At 40.0% G+C, this 17,999-nt stretch overlaps 1 protein-coding gene across 7 annotated transcripts in view; it reads right to left on the bottom strand.

Annotated features, from left to right (window-relative positions):
* The window catches only part of LOC134340959 (neural cell adhesion molecule 1-like), a 688,943-nt gene that overhangs the window by 46,872 nt on the left and 624,072 nt on the right, over window positions 1-17,999 (bottom strand). The window contains exon 17 of one of the 7 annotated variants that reach the window (XM_063038584.1): window positions 6,718-9,415. The exons of 5 other annotated variants lie outside the window; for them this stretch is intronic. In XM_063038584.1, the coding sequence (XP_062894654.1) occupies window positions 9,369-9,415 (47 nt within the window). In that variant the 3' untranslated portion in view covers window positions 6,718-9,368. Of the gene's footprint in view, window positions 1-6,717; window positions 9,416-16,648; window positions 16,928-17,999 lie in introns of those variants that run through there. One more of the 7 variants, XM_063038583.1, reaches the window with a different exon arrangement.

Genomic DNA, 17,999 nt, shown 5'->3' with positions numbered 1-17,999 from the left:
AGGCTTCCTCCAGAGCTATAACTGCGACTTGTAAATTGCCTTTAAATACAATGCAACTCAAACATAATCTGTTTAAATTAGACCAACTAATATTCACCAATAATACTGTATTTCATTAGGAAGTGCTCTATCTCCTCCTGAAATTGCTGAATGCAATAATTATGAATGATATTTAAAAAGAAAAACTGTTAGAAACCAACTGACCATAAGACATAGGAGCAGAATTGGGCCATTTGGCCTATCAAATTTGCTTTGCCATTCAATCATGGCTAATTTAATGTCCCTCTCAACCCTATTGTCCTGCATTCTCCCTGTAACATTGATGCCATTACCAATCAAGAAACTACCAGCATCTGCTTTAAATATACCGAAAGACTTGGCCTCCACAGCTGTCTGTGGAAATGAATTCTGCAGCTTTACCACTCTCTGGCTAAAGAAATTCCTCCTCATTTAAGAATGATTATCTCAAATTCAGCCAGATGGTAATAATTGAGATTGTGCGGATTCAGATTTATTTATCACATGTACATTGAAACATACGTGAGATGTGTTGTTTGCCTCAAGGATGTGCTGGTGACAGCTCACACGTGTTGCCACTGATTCCAGCGCCAACACAGCATGGCCGAATGCTCAGCAGGAACAGGAAGAAGCTGCTTTCCCACCTACCCATCACTAGGCACAGACACTGTCCTCACTAAGCCGTGCAGATGCGAAACTGCACAGTAAATGCTCTTGTGCACAGTCTTTGTTGCCATGCAGTTGGAATTGGACGCAGGTAGAAAAAGTTGATGAAACATGAAAAAATGTCTTTGTGGTACTGTATTTCATTATACCCTTCAATTATTAAGCAAAATCAAAAGTATGTGATCTTTCAATCTTCATTCTAAATATTCAAAGTATCATCCTCATCATTATGTGACGTATTGTATAAGGTGGACAATCATGGTCTTCCATCTGAGAAGTATCAATGACCATGATTGGTCTTGGAAAATTTTTCTACAAAAGTGGTTTGCCATTTCCTTCTTCTGGACAGTGTCTTTACAAAACAGGTCACCCCAGCGATTATCAATACTCCTCAGAGATTGTCTGCCTGGCACCAGTGGTCGCATAACCAGGACTTGTGATATGCACCAGCTGCTCATATGACCATCCACCACTTGCTTCTGTGGCTTCACGTGACCCTGATTGGGGGGCTAAGCTGGTGCTACACCTTGCCCAAGGTGTACCACCCTGCATATCATTCATAGCATGCATATTAGCAAAAATATTTTAAGTACCACGCAGTTTTCAGGCCATGTAAAAACTTCTTGCTCGGAGCAATAGTTGGTCTGTGCACCTGCAAAAACAAAATGAGGGAACATTGGACACAGACATGCCTCCAACCACAGGATAGGCTGCCTCTGGGCTTCCAGTCCTTGGCCCCGTACTTTCATACTTGCAGGCATTGGGCCTTTGACTACTCCCGAAGGACTGTCGGATTGCAGAACTTGTATTCTTTGGGCTTCAATGCCAGGATTCTCCTCTACCTCACTGACACCAATTATGGACGTGGCGACTACTTGGAGCTGCTGCACTCTGTCCATGTGGCTACCTTGAGCTTCAAGTTGCATGTCATGTCAGCTCCCCTCCCCATACACACAGAGACCTCTCTGTCTGTCAGGTGGGGCACCTCTGGAGAAACTTTCTGTGGGTGTCACTGATAGATTTCAGTTTTGCATTGAATATTATAGGGGAATAAGAACTCACAGTCTTAAACAAGGCTTTTTCTCTCGTCAGTCACTGAGGAATCAACTACTTGTCTCATTTTCTGCAGTTCACCCCACGTGTTCTGATTTGCCTCAAAGTCGATCTCAACAATCCTCGAACAATACCACCTTCATTAACACGTTTGAGAGTGCTGGCCCTTAAATGAACAGCGATCTTCTGCCGGGCTTGTTCTGTATATTCATGGCTTGCTTCATTAACTAATGAATGCCAAAAGGTTGCCAGACCCGCTGAGTTTGCAAATTTGATGTCAAGTCTCCCGTAATTGACCCATCTCAGCTCGTTTTGATTAACAATGCAATGTTTGTGTTTCATATCTTTGATTCAGCAACCTCGGAACACTCGAAAGTACTTTACAGGCATGGAGTACTTATGAAGTACAGGCACTACTGCAGTGTTGAAAACACAGCTGGCAATCAGCACGCAGAAAACCCTAAAGAGCAATGTGATAATAATTGGCTATAGAGCTCTCCAAGCACTGAACCAGAACAATTTAGTCCACCAATACTGTGTTGACTCTGTAATAATTGCCCAGAAAATGGATGAGAGAATATTTATTTGTACTTGTTTTTATGCATAACAATTGGAATTGTTTTTACTGTCACACATACCAAGATACAGTCTTGTATACTGTCATACAGATCAAACCATTACACAGTGCATTGAGCTAGAATAATGTAAAACAATAACAATGCAGAATAAAGGGCAAAAATGCAGGTAATTGGGATTTGGGTCTTCTTTTGCAGTATTTACACAGATACTATGACAAAATCTTATCTAATAGAAACTTGTAGCAGGCATTAATGCTATTTCTCTTTCAGATTTTATACATATAATACTTTATCTAGATTTATAGAAAACTACAGCACAGAAAATCTGAACTCCAAAATGCCCCGAGCTGTAATAGCGTTGCGCTAACCGCTAAGCTACTACATGCCAAGCATCATTGTTTAATGGAGACTGGATCAAAAGAGATGATTTGGTTACTGTATTAATAGTTCACAGTTCAAAACAGTCACATCACAAAGTTATGAAAGCTGTGTGATTGAAAGGGGCGATGTTCTACATTTAATGAAGTAGTCATTGTTTCAAGTAAGTTTTACTGTAATAAATATATCAGGCATCGACAATGTGGGGTGAGAATCAGTTCCCAGTTCACCCCAGACACAAGTGGATTGGCAGTAACACTTGGACCCTTTATATCACTATTGCACTGCAGCTTAGAGTCATACAGCACTACAGCAGAGAAACAGGCCCTTTGGCCCATTTAGTACATGCCAACCTGAACTCTACCTAGTCTCATCTACCATATCCCTCCCATACATGTCCCTATCCAAACTTCTATCAAATATTATATTTGAACCCACATCCACTACTTCCACTGGCAGCTCATTCCACACTCATAACAATCCCTGAGTGAGGACACTCCTTTTCAGATCCGTTTAAATATTTCACCTTTATCCTAAACCTACAACCTCTAGTTCTATTCTCACCCAACCTGAGGGTAAAAAGACCACTTCAATTCATACTCTCTATACCCCTCATAATTTTGTATATCTCATTCTCTTGTGCTCTAATGAATAAAAGACCATAAGACATTGGAGCAGAATTGGGCCATTTGAGTCTGCACTGCCATTCAATAATGGCTGATTTATTTTCCCACTCAACCCCATTCTTCTGCCTCCTCCTCATCACCTTTGGCGAACTTACCTATCAACATTCACTTTTAAGTATACCCAATGACTTGGCCTGCATAGCCATCTGTGGTAACGAAATCCATATTCACCACCCTCCCCCAGGCAACATCCTTGAAAATGTTCTCTGTGCTCTTTCAAACCTAAGTGACATGTGTTTGAATTTGCTCCTTTGTTTATATAGTTTATTGCTCTGAGCTTTGTCTGTATGACCGTCACAGAGAGTGTTGTTGCCGATAATAAAATAACTGGGCGCAGCACTCGCGCACTTTCATGACTCAAACATACTTTATTTACTTGTGCATAAGGAGAACAAAATGGACCTTGTCACCCACACTGCCCTGAAGCCAAGACAGAAAACTGCTATTTTTGTACAGAATTGGCTAATTAATTATGGATATTGACCATTGGTTAAATTGTATATGTTTGAATTCCTTACTAGCAAGATCAATTGCCATTCACAATAGAGTTTGTTAAGTAACAAACTATAAGCTGACAATCGACACTTTGAAGTTAGTGAAGAATTGTCCCTTAGTTGTTGGGTGTTTTTCACATCTCTCCATTGTTCTTACCTCATCTGTCTCGGGCACTCCCTACTGTGCAAAAGGAAGATATGTTCTAGGTTGAATGCACACTGCCACCAGTCATTCTCAATGTCTTGTCTGTAGGAGGCAAGGTTGGCTCTAGTAGTCTCACTTCAAAGTCTGGGTTGACTACAACTGCTATTCTTGCCTGGATGTTGTCTTTAACCCTTGTCACAAGAACACTGACAGGACCATAAGACCATACGATAAAGGAGCAAAATTAGTCCATTTGGCCCATCAAATCTGCTCCGCCATTTCATCATGGCTGATCCAATTTTCCTCTCAGCCACACACCCCAGCCTTCTCCCCGTAACCTTTGGTGCCATGTCCAGTCAAGAACCTATCAAGCTCTGCCTTAAATACACCCAACAATCTGGCCTCCACAGCTGCCTGTGGTAACAAATTCCACAAATTCACCACTCTCTGGCTGAAGAAATTTCTCCACATCTCTGTTTTAAATGGACCCCCCTCTATCCTGAGGCTGTGTCCTCTGGTTTTAAACTCTCCCACCGTGGGAAACATCCTCTCCACATCCACTCTATCAAGGCCCTTTACCATTCGATAGGTTTCAATGAGGTCACCCCTCATTCTTCTACATTCCAGGAGTAGAGTCTCAGAGCCATCAAATGCTCTTCATATGACAAGCCATTTAATCCTGGAATAATTTTCATGAACCTCCCTTGAACCTTCTCCAGTTTCAGCACATCCTTTCTAAGACAAGAGACCCAAAATTGCTCACAATACTCCAAGCAAGGCCTCGCCAGTTTTTTTTTAATAAAGTCTCAACATTACATATTGCTAGCACCAGTGTGTGCTGGTTTAACCTGGCAGTGAATACAAAGTACACTCACACTTTCTCACAGCATTTTACAGTTCCACTTCATTGACATTCCACTTCAATATCAATGCTAAACACTGTTCAACGTTTATGCTATCCATGCTGTCCAGATATTGTTTAGACTGTAGCAAATTTCAGCATGTTCTATTTCTGTTGAAGTCATTTATTTATTTACTTATTTATTTAGTGTTACAGCCGAGTAGACCTTTCCGGCCCTTCGAGCCATTCTGCCCCAGCAACCCACAACCCTGATTAACCCTAACCAAATTATGGTTCAATTTACAATGACCAATTAACCTTCCTGGTAAGTCTTTGGACTGTGGGAGAAAACCAACCAGAGCACCTGACATACAGAGACTCCTTACAGAACGGCACCAAGACTGAGCTCTGAAACAGCTCCAGCTGTTATAACATCGTGCAAACCACTACACTACTGTGGCACCTAGTTATGGACAAGCCAATTCTAGAGAGTCGCACAAATGGAACGTTGGAATTTTATTGGCACACGACACAGAAGATATTATGATGAGTAAAGCACTCTTTAGCTCCTGCACTCTCACACTCAGACTTGATAAATGAGCCATCAAAACTGCATCTGCTACCGACATCAACCCACAGATGCTACCTGAAAACTGCTAAAATATGCCTTCATTCCAACAACTTTCTGCAGGAGCACCATCAAATGTCCTGTCTAACTGCACCATTGTGTTGTACAGAATTTGCAAGGTGTTGGACTGAAAGACCCTACAGAGGACAATAACAACTGGTCTCCCTCCCCCGCCCCCATTTGTGACATTTACTGTTGCATACATAGGGCCCAAATTATTGTTGAGAATCCCACAATTTCTTTGATGACTACCATCAGGAAGGAGGTGCAGAAGCATCAGGGCTAGGACTGCCAAACTGGGTAAAATTTTCTTCCCTCAGGCTGTGAGACGAATGACTACCCTGCCACCACTGAGGCTTTGTCATTATGAATTAGGATAGCGAACTGTTTATTGTACTCTTTACTATTTACCTGTGTTGTACTTTACCACATGCATTTTGAATTATATTTTATTAACTTATTTATAGTATAATATTTCAGTTTATGTGGTGTGTGTGATATATGTAGTGATAGGGGATTTCTTTTGGTTATATATATATGTACAGTCAGATGACAATAAACTTGAACTTGATGTGCACCTCTGAAGATTCCCTGGTTTATATGCTCACAGTACTGTGGCTGTGGGAGCACAGTCCTGATAACAGCTTCCATACAACAAAGCGCACAGACACTCGGGAGGAATCGAGCAACTGGGGTTATAGCTCCCTAGCTATATACAGTATATATGCACCTAATACCTTTGCACAGTACTGAAGGTGATAATAAATCTGAATCTGAACGTAAGTCTTCATTTTTTGAGATAATTCACTGATGAAGGGCAGAGCATCAAGTTCAGTTTTGTAGAGAATTGCTTCTAATACTGGTTTGACACAACAGAAATCCCTCCTGTGTTACAGATGCTGAATAGTGCTGTAGATACTATGCATCTACAATTCACTGGTCAGTGGAGTTGAGTTGAGAAGAAGAGTACAAGAACTACATACAAAACCCAGACAGCTTCAACTCTCATGGGATTTTGTAATACGAGGTGACCTCATGAAAGACAAAGGGTGTGCTTGAATTGTTTAATTTTTACATACTACTTCCTTTTTGGGTGGCAGGGTGGAGATAAGTCCCTACAAAAGGAGGTGCAAAGCACTCCTTCCCTCCGCTATCCTGCAGGTCTCCTTCGGGCAAGATGTAGCACCTGTTAAGCCCCCTTGACCAGGGTCACGTGAAGCTGGGGAGTAGGTGGTGGATGGTCATATGAGCAGCTGGAACATGTCACAAGTCCTGGTTATGTGACCACTGATGCCAAGCAAACAATCTCTGAAGAGTATTGATGATGGCTAGGGTCACCCATCTTGTAAAGACACTGCCCAGAAGAAGGCAATGGCAAACTACTTCTGTAGGAAAGTTTGCCCAGAACAATCACGGTCATGGATAGAGGAGAACTTTACAGAATAAAGACAGATGAATCGCCCACGTCATGCAACACGGCACATAAAGATCAAACTAACTTCCTTTTTAAAATGTAAATGTTTATTTTGTAAATTTCTTGTTGATCTCTCAAACCACCCTGCTCTGTAGATCTATGTCAAAGCACATTCCATCCTGACTTCAGCATACCCTGGTGTTCCTTCATCCTTGTAATTTTACCAAACTTAGCTAAAGCCACATAACAACATCATTACAAACACAAGAGATTTTGCAGATGCTGAAAATCCAGAGTAACACACACAAAATGCTGGGGGAACTCAAGTTGATTCTGGTGACTTCCTCCTTCTTTTCCAGTCCTGAAAAAGGGTCTCAGTCCAAAATGTCAACTTCATATTCACTTCCACAGATGCTGCCTGACCTGCTGAGTTCCTCCAGCATTTTGTGTCTGTTACTTTGAAAAGACCATCACTATGGACAATACAATGTTTGGACAAGATGGTTCATCTCTACTTTCTAGGGAACAGTGGATGGACAGGAAATATTCATGGTTGGCAAAGACAAGATGGGTCAAAGGGTCAGTTTTTATGCTGTTTCTCACTGTACCTCTAAGAAGACCGCGAAACTCCTTGACCAAGCCAGTCTCACTCGAAACACATTTTCAAGGATACTACCAAAACTGTTAAGGACATTTGCATATGATCTAACCTGGGTTAACGTACTTATAACAAAATATAACTTAATTAAATTGTTGCACTCCAAGATTAGCTCAGGCAATTAGAACTGGGGGATAAAGACAGCACCATATCATCCATAACTATCTTGATCTCATAAAAAGTATTGCATTCCAATGACAAGAAGTGAATGACATTTATAACGCTAAGTTTATATTTATGTGTGATCTTGGTACATGTATAACATACAGCATATTAAAGTGCATCAAATTTTAGTTTTGTAAAAGGCAATTCAATGCTTCTGCTAGCAAACAATCAGAAATAGTCCACAGTGCTCTTGACTACATCTATACTCACTAAGATAACCTCACCCACCACAACACTGAACTGATTAAACAACCTATGGACTCAATTTCAAGGACTCTCCAACTCAAGTTCTCAGTATTATTCATTTATTATTTTTGTCCATAGTTTGTGTTCTTTTGCACATACATTCTTTGTCAGTTTTTGTTTATGTGTAGTTTTTCATTGATTTCTATTGTACTTCTGTGTTCTATTGTGAATGCTTGCGAGCAAATAGGTCTCAGGGTAGTATATTGTGACTTATACGTAAGTTTGATAATAATGAACTTTGAAATCTGGATTCTGACTATCAGGATGGATTGTAGGAAACATTCTCCCATGACAGAAGTGTTCTAAGATCATAGGGTATTGGTTTAAGGAGAGGAATAAGAGACTTATAATCAGTCTTTGTTGAGTTTTTCATTGATTCTATTGTATATCTTTGTTCTACTGTGAAAGTCCGCAAGAAAATGAATACAAGGCAGTATATGGTGACATATTCAAAGATTCAAAGTGCATTTATTATCAAAGGATGTATAAATTGTACAGCTTTGAGATTTTTGTTTGCTTACAGGCACTGGCAAAGCAAGGAACCTGAAAGAACCCAATTAAAAAAAAGACGAACTCCCAATGCCCACAGTGAAAGAGAAAAAATTCAAAACAAATCATACAAACAATAGAAGTGAGCAAAAACAACAGCATTCTGAACCAAATTGAGTCCTTAAATCCAAATCCCCCTAGTAAAGTGACCACTGAGTATATATTTCAATGGTTCAAAGTGCAGGATCAGAAGACTAAACTACACGTGTCGTACACAAGACAATATTAATTTTCTCCCTTTATTTGCACAACTCTGATCAGAACATCCTATGATAATGCCCAAAGAGAGAGCAACGTAATATTCAAGCTCTTCTGGCATCTGTCAATAAGGAGTCACCCTACGGACTCCAAGTAACCTTCTATATTATTTACACTGAGAATTGCCCCAAATACAGGGCCTTCCTGTGTTGGTCGGACCGCATAACTTTTATTTTCCTTGTAGTTTAACTTACATAATGCTTGTTTGTATTTTTTATATATCACCTTTATACATATAATTGTTCAGTCAGTTTTGTAGTGGTTGCAGTTGCCTCTGTGTTTTTTCTAGAAACTTAATTTCACTGCTGGGTATTGTATTACTCAAACAGAGCTATCTTGTTGGTTAATTTAAGGTTTAAATTAACCAGTAAGATAGCACCTTTTCGAGTAATACGAAAGTTTAAAGCAATGCAATTTCAGTGGAATGTTTGCTATCAGTAGTCTGGTGTCAGAAGACCACACCACGTTTGTTCATTTATTCGCCTCCATTGATGCTGCCTGACCTGCTGAGATCCTCCAGCATTTTGTGTGTGTTACTCTGGGTTTCCAGCATCTGCAGAATCTCATGTGTTCACCACATCTGTTCGTTTTTTACTTTCTCTTTTTTTCTTTCCTTTCCCCTCGTTGTTCTTGTAACACTTAATAAAATGATCATAAGGAACAAGTTTTATGCCTCATTCTTGACTTCCAAAGAACCTTTAATTCACAAAAGCATCAAGATTCAGCACTTGGATAAGTCATCTTTTGCAGTGAATGCATGTGAACAATGAACAGATCTGTGTTCTTCATTTACAACCCAGGTATAACTGAAGAATGGAACAGACCACAAACAAAACTATTCATCACATTGGCCAAGTATCTGTCTCCGTTATAACACACCCTGCCACTCAAGTCACCAGCTCAGCTGTGAAGAACTTTTAACTGAAACAAAACACTGGGCCAGAGTGATGGAAAGCTTTTGGTCGATTTGGTGGAATTTTAAAAAATTCAGACATGGGTTCCCTTCCCAATGTAAAGCATGTATGTATGTAAAAATGCATTCACACAAAATTCACTTCAGAAATATTTTTGGATAACTTGCATTTAAAGAGCATTTTAAAAACTCTTAGGCACATGGATGACAGAAAAATGTTGGAATAGGTAGGACAGAAGGGTTAGATCGATCTTAGAATTGGTTAAAAGATCGGCACAACATCGTGGGCTGAAGGGTTCTGAAGTGCCCTATGTTCTATGCTCGTCTGGGTTCTGGAGAACTATGTTAATTAAAAATGTGCATGATTATGGAGAGAAAAGGTATGTTTTAAATCATTGCTGTCACTAATCTTGCGTCAGCTTTTGAAGTCCTTGATGAATTGCCAGATTTATCTAAAGAAGCCCAAACGCTGGTACAAAGAAGGATATTAAACAGCCCATCAAAGACAGCTTGACAGTACTGACTGGACAAGGAGACTACATTAAAGTCTTCTAATACAATTCTCTTTCTCTGAATGGACTGAATTTCAATCAGATGCCAGATGTTAATAAATGCCACAATATATTCAGACTCCAACCCAGTGGGAATCATGTTGTATTACTTACTTACTATGTTAATCATTAAATTGATCTATGAATGTAAGGCAAGTTGCTGCAGTGCATTCAGTACAGTTGGCATGGTGCATTGGTGTTTATTCTGGTGAACAGATTGCAGCTCCTGTTGGCTATTTAGTCTCAGACTGTGTGAAGCTTATTGTGAGTTGTTGCAACTGAACCCCTCTTGGTGAATGGAGAGAATTCCATCATGTACCTCACTCACTTGTCTGTGGTGAAAAACAAAACTATTCAACATAGAATAGACAGACCATGGTTCTTTTAGTAATCACATTTAAATTATCGTGTCCACACGTTCATTCAGAGATGGCAATAATGACGCCATTGAATATATAATATAGAACCACACAGGAAAAGGCCCTACAGCCCACAATGTTGTGCCAAACCAAAGTTCAAAGTAAAATTTATTATCGGAGTACATACATGTCACCACGTACAACCCTGAGATTCTTTCTCCTCCGGGCATACTTAGCAAATCTATAGAACAGTAACTGCAAACTGTAAACATCAGGAACTGTAAACAAACTGAAAATGCAGATATAAAAAAACAATAATGAGTATGAAATAACAATATAACGGAGTCCTTAATTGAGTGTAGCTATCCCCTTTTGTTCAAGAGCATGATGGTTGAGGGATAGTAACTGTTCTTGAACCTGGTGGTGTGAGTCCTGAGGCTGTTGTACCTCCTTCCTGATGGCAGCAGTGAGAAAGGAGCATGGCCTGGGTGGTGAGGATCTTTGATAATGGATGCTGCTTTTCTATGGTAATGTTTCATGTAGACGTTATCAATGGTTCGGAGGGTTTTACCCGTGATGTACTGGGCCAAATCCACTACCTTTTGTAGGAGTTTCTGATCTGAGGCATTGGTGTTCCCATACCAGGTGGTAATGCAGCCAGTCAGTATACTTTCCACCACACATCTATACAAGTCCGTCAAGGTTTTCAATGACATGCCAAACCTCCGCAGACTCCTGAGGAAGTACAGGCTCTGTTGTGCTTTCTTTGCAATTACACTTATATGATGGGCCCAGGACAGGTTCTCTGAGATAGTGACACCCAGGAATTTAAAGTTACTGACCATCTCCACCTCTGATCCTCTGATAAGTACTGGCTTATGGATCTCTGGTTTCCCTCTCCTGAAGTCTACCATCAGTTACTTGGTTTTATTGACATTGAGTGAGAAGTTGTTGCTATTACACCACTTCTTTCTCCCTCCTGTGTACTGATTCATCACCCCCTCTGATGCAGCCCTCAACAGTGGTGTCATCAGCAAACTTGTACATGGTGTTGGAGCTGTGCTTAGCCACACAGTCATAGGTGTAAAGCGAGTACAGCAGGGGCTAAGCACACAGCCCTGCGATTCTCCTGTGCTGATAGAGATTGTGGAGTAGACGTTTTTGCCAATCTGAACTGACAAGTGAGGAAATGCAGGATCCAATTGCACAAGGGGGTATTGAGGTCCAGGACTTGGAGTTTACTGATTAGTTTCGAGGGGATGATGTGTTAAATGCTGAGCTGTAATTGATAAAGAGCATCCTAATGTATGCATCTCTGTTGACCAGATGTTCCAGACCACAACAATCAATAGCAAAGATCCCCACTTCTGGAGATTACTGAGGATTACTATGCCTCAAGTACAATCCTGAAAAGACACTACCAATTTTAAAATATCCCTGTTACTTTGCCATAGCCACGTAGGATTGTAGCCAAATCCCTGCCTCTGACCTAAAGCCTGAATTGTTTCCATTCTGCCATCAAGTAAAATCAGGGTATTGGGAGATAACAAGGTTCTTTCCCATGCTTAATAAAGTTCTCTTCAAAAAAACTGAAAACAGGTTATCTGGTAATCAAACTGAAATGTGCAAGATTCTGAGGGGAACTTATGGGTTGGATGCTGAGATGCTTCCCCTCATGGAGATATCTAGAACCAGGAGCCTCAGCATCATTACAAGGGTTTGCCCATTTAATTCAGAAGATGAAAAGTAATTTTTTCTCTGAGAGGGTCAAGAATCCTTGGAATTCCCCACTCCAGATAGGTGTGGAGGTGGAGCTACTGAATATATTCAAGATGGAGATAGGCGGACATTTGCACTACAAGAGAATCAAAGGATGTGGACGAGACAGCAGAGGAAAGCAGTGCAGAAGCCAAGAGTGGATTAGCCATGATTCTATGAATGTTATTACCAGTATACCGTCAGGCTCCTGAACCAGCTTCGGTTTGCTTGTTTATTTATATTTTTTGTATTTTGTTGTATAATTTTAAATTTTATTACAATTTTTTGTATTTTATTTGTAACTTTTCATTGATTCTATTGTATTTGTTCTACTGTGAGTGCCTGCAAGTAAACTTATCTCAGGGTAGTATATGGTGACATATACATTGAAAATAAATGTACTTTGAACTTTAATCTCCTGTTCCTGTTTCTTATGTCCTTGGAATGTTGTAAGTGCTATTGACAACTTGTACACTAAAGTTAGCACAGAATCGACATGACAAAAGTGATAAGTTAAAAATGCATCAGGTATGGCCATAGCATAGATTATGAAAGGATATTTCCTGGGACGTCAGCACTGACACACCCTGATGATTCTCAGAAGATGACCTACTGTATTTGTTTAGCTGATGAATCATGACTCAATATTATTCTATCTTGTTTTCATCAGTCCAACATTTTATAACTGATGTTACTGCAGGTAAAATAACATTTAAAAGTCACTTGGAGAAGTTTTTTTATTTATTGAGATACAACGCAGAATAGGCCCTTCCAGACCTTCGAGCTGCACTGCCCAACAATCTCCGATTTAAGGCTGGCCTAACTGCTGTAACTGTAAAGCATTGTGATAGCCATTACGTTTTCACGCTACACCCCCTTTCCCCCAGTTCAGAGGTAGGAAAAGTTTACAGGGATATGGGCCAAATGGGAGTAGCTTAGAAAGGCACCGTAGTATGAAAAAGCTGAGCCAAAGAGCCTGTGTTCTGGTTTGACAAAAACATGATTTTAAAGTACAATCAAAAATAAGGAAGAAACAAATATGACCTTTATCTGAAGTCTGTAATTCAATGTAAGAGACTGACAGCATTCATAAGCCACCTTGCCTCTTTTCTTCATGACATTACCTGAACCACTTATTTAAAAGGAAGCCTTGTAACTCACTTTCACATTATGTTCCGACATGTACCGCAGGCAGCAATAAATTTATAATGTCATTGTTATCAATAGACTGCCTCCTGTGTACTATCAACTGCTAAGTGAAAACAAAAACGGGTGCACCATAACTCAATTAGAAAGTCAATATTTTAGCAGGAAGAACCATCAGTGCCGGCACCTGGATGGCACAAGGGAATGAGTTGACTTAATTACTATTTTTATCGTTCTTTTATGAAAATGCTACAGAGAGTCTTGAGTGCATGGAAAAGCCACTGAGCATATTTACAAGGAGCACTGCCACAAGAAAGCATCTTCCAAGAACCCCTAAACCATGCTCTCTTTTTGCTGCTGCCTTTGTGAGGGAGTATAGGAGCCTTAGGTCCTCTACCAGCAGGTTCAAAGTTCAAATCAAATTTATTATCAAAGTACGTATATGTCACCATATACTACTCTGAGAATTATTTTCTTGCAGACATTGACAGTTGAACAAAGACATACAAACAAAAATACACATAAAGATGGACAAAGAAGACAAACTGTGTAAATACAAGAAAATAAAGTCAAAGTTCAAAGTAAGTTTATTATTAAAGTACATATACTACCTTGAGATTCATTTTCTTGCAGACAATTACAGGAAATTAAAAATACAATAGAATTTGTGGAAAACTATACATAATCAAAGACTGTTGTCAACCAATGTGCAAAAAAAGACAAATTGCACAATTAAAAAAATAAATACTGAGAACATGAGTTGTAGAGTCCTTGAAAGTGAGTCTGTAGGTTGTGGAATCCGTTCAGTGGTGAGGTGAGTAACGTTTCCTACACTGGTTCAGGAGCCTGGTGGAAATAACTGTTCCTGAAATGGATTGTGTGGGACCTTAAGGGTCCTGCACATCCTTCCCAACGGTGCCTCCAAATTTATGCAAAAAACCTGGATGAATCTGCTGATGATACAGCTACTATGTTTTCTGATGACTCCAAGAAGAGTGGGAAGCAAGACTGCAAAGCTGACCTAAGGAGGCTACTAAGGGTATAGTGTGCAAAGTTATGGTTAATGGTACGGTGTGAGAAAATGTACAACTCATTTCTGCAGTAACAAATTAAAGGTTAGCCATGTTTATCACATGTACATCGAAACATACAATGAAATGTGTCGTTTGCATCAAATCAACTGAGCAAGGGTTGTGCTGAGTAACCACAAATATCTTCACACTTCTGGCACCAACATAGCATGCCCACCAATCACTAACTCTAAACACACGTCTTTGGAATGTGGGAGGAAACAGAGCACCCAGAGGAAACCCACTTGGTCATGGAGAAGATGTGCAAACTCTTTTCAGACAGCAATGACAGGAGAATGGGAAGAGAGAAGAAATAAATCACCAGGGAATGGTGGAGAGCTCAGAAAGTCTGGAGGTAGAGGCCCAAAGGCCGAGTCTGGGAATGGATGTTGCAGGCCTGATGTCAGCAAGTCTGGGAGTCCCGGGACAAGGACTGGAGGCAGCTTGTCCTGGGGTTGTTCACCTGTCTGTATGGGTGCGTAAGTGAGTACGTAGGTGGGAGAAAGGTTTGTTTCGCTATAATTGTCTTGTTTTGTTATTATTGCTTGTGTTGTTCTGCTGAACATTGTGGGTAAGTTATGCTGTCACTGGAATGTGTGGTGACACGTGCAGGCAGCTCTATCCATGGGTGTGTTGGTTGTTAACACAGATGACACATTTCACTGTATGTTCCAATGTACATGTGATCAATAAATCTGAATCTGAAAGGACTAATTCTGTTCCTATGTTTTATGCTCTTTTGGGGCACTGGAGTTGTCATGCAGCAGGGCCTACAGTCGTTTCTGATATTGGAGTAGGAAGTTCTTAGTTTAGTGACAGTTGGTCTGTCTCTTTTTATTTTCCCTCTGTTTGAATGTAATGGTGGTGTTAGGGTATTCCTGAAGTTAATAAAAATCCAATAATAATGGAGTCATATGTAGACCAGTCTGGGTAAGAATATGAACCTTTTCCCCAAAAGGTGGAGCTTGAAAGCAATCAGCTGGTTTCCTTGATCATTTTCATCAAGGCAAGTTCATGTTCCCATGCCACCCAACCATCCAGGACATATTCAAGAAGGACCCTGAAGACACACACTCAATGAATTAGAAACAGCTTCTTCTCCTCCAACTTCAGAATTCTGAATGGTCTATGAACCCATGAAGACTTCATCACCATTTTGCTTTCCTTTTTCATTTATTAATTTATATATATTTCTTATTGTGATGTATAGAGATTTTCTATGTACTGCACTGACTTTAAATTTTCCTTTCATTAAAGATCCTCACCATCCAGGTTGTGCTGTCTTATCACTATTACCATCAAGGAGGCGGTACAGGAACCTGAAGACTCATACTCTGGATATAGGAACAGCTTCCTCCCATCAGATTTCTGAATGGTCCATCAACCCATGGATACTACTTCGCCTTCTGCTCTATTTATTTTAGTAATTTATAGCAATTTTATGCCTTTGCACTGAACTGCTGCTGCAAAATAACAAATTAACATCATATTCTGATTTCTTTCTTCAAAATTCTTAACTGAATTTCAGAGCTACAGTGATGGGGTTCGAACCGAGGATGCTGCATTGTATTAAAATTATTAATCAGATAATTTACCTCCTGCATCACCACATTATAGAAGCCTATACTGTCAAAAGGAACATAGTGAGAGCATCATGTTATATGTGTTTCTAGTTTTTATTGCTCTTTTGTCTGATTTTGATTGAGACGGCCTGGCTCTGCGGCCAGCAGTCAACGAATGACACAACGCTAATTTGGACTGAACTGAACTAAACTGAACATTCCTAGACTGTTTCAAGGACTCCATAGTTTGATGCTTTATATTCTGTGAGCTTTCTTTTCACTTACTTTTTGACGATTGCATGATTTGTTCTTTTTTGTGCGCTGGGTATTTGATTCTTTCTTTGAATGGGTTCCATGGTGCATCCCTGTTTTGTGACTGTCTGTGGGAAGTCGAATCTCAGGGTTGCTTACTGCATACATACTTTAATAATAAATATACTTTTGAATCTTTTGATATAAAGGACACAGAAGATAAAACATTACACATGAGAACTTGAAGAAACACAGGGTAACTTTCTGTACTGTATGCCTTGGAGTCTAAATAGTGACACAGTAGTGCAGTGGTTAGTGTGACACTATTACAACTTGGGGCATTCCAGAGTTCAGAGTTCAATTCTGGCACCATGTACATTCTCCCCCTGACCACGTAGGTTTCTTCTGGGTGCTCCAGTTTCCTCCCAGTCCAAAGATGTACCAGTTAGTAGGTTAATTGGTCATTGTAGATTCTCCTGTGATTAGGCTAGGATTAAATTGGTGATTGTTGGGCTGCACGGGCTCATTGGGCTGGATCTCTAAATAAATAAATAAGTAAAATGCTTTCAACTAGTGCTCAGGAACTTTACCTGAGCTGCGGCATCAGTGATGATTCCTCATTACGTTTTCTAATTATCCTTGTTTTGGGATTTAGGCATTTATTGTCCATCCCGAGTTGTGTTTAAGAAGATGACATTGAACACTCTTCCTTTGGACTGCTGCAGTCCTTTTGATGGAGTCAAGAAGACTGGAAAAGGATCATTCAGTCCACATATCCCATTGAAGACCCATTTATACTCATCATGTACCAAGCCCAATCTATTCTCCCATATTCTCATCCACTGTGCCAAGGTTCTGAACATATTTCCAATAAATACTTATTTATGATATGATCCACATCATCAATTATGATGACAGGCACTGATCACACAGCAATTGCTATGCTAACATAATTTTTTAAATCTGTAAGTATATACTCAGTTTCTATGCTATCAGATACCTCTGTACTTTAAAGTGGCCACTGAGTGTATGTTTGCAGTCTTAAGCTGCTGTCCCCATCTACTTCAAGGTTTTATGTGCTGTGCATTCAGCGATGCTCTTCTGCACACCACTGTTGTAATATGTGGTTATTTGAGTTACTGTCACCTTCCTGCCATCTTGAACCAGTGTAGTCATTCTCTTCTGACCTCTCTCATTAACAGTGTTTTCACCCACAGAACTGCCACTCACTGAATTAGTCCTGACGAAGGGTCTCGGCCTGAAACGTCGACTGTACCTCTTCCTACAGATGCTGCTTGGCCTGCTGCGTTCACCAGCAACTTTGATGTGTGTTACTCACTGGATTTTTTTTTTGTTTTTCACACCATTCTCTGTAGACTCTAAAGTTTGGCGTGAAAATCCCAGCAGATCAGAAGTTTCTGAGATACTCAAACCATCTCATCTACCACCAACAATCATTCCATGCTCAAAGTCACTTAGATCACATTTCTTCCCCATTCTGATGGTTGGTCTGTACAACAAATGAACCTCTTGACCATGTCTGCATGTTTTTTATGCAATGAGTTGCTGCCATATGATTGGCTAATTAGATATTTGTATTAATGAGTTGGT

This window comes from Mobula hypostoma, chromosome X2 (genome assembly GCF_963921235.1).
Source record: "Mobula hypostoma chromosome X2, sMobHyp1.1, whole genome shotgun sequence".
NCBI lineage: Eukaryota > Metazoa > Chordata > Chondrichthyes > Myliobatiformes > Myliobatidae > Mobula > Mobula hypostoma.
Note: the sequence above shows the minus strand (reverse complement) of the source record. Positions and strands in the feature narration are given on the sequence as shown.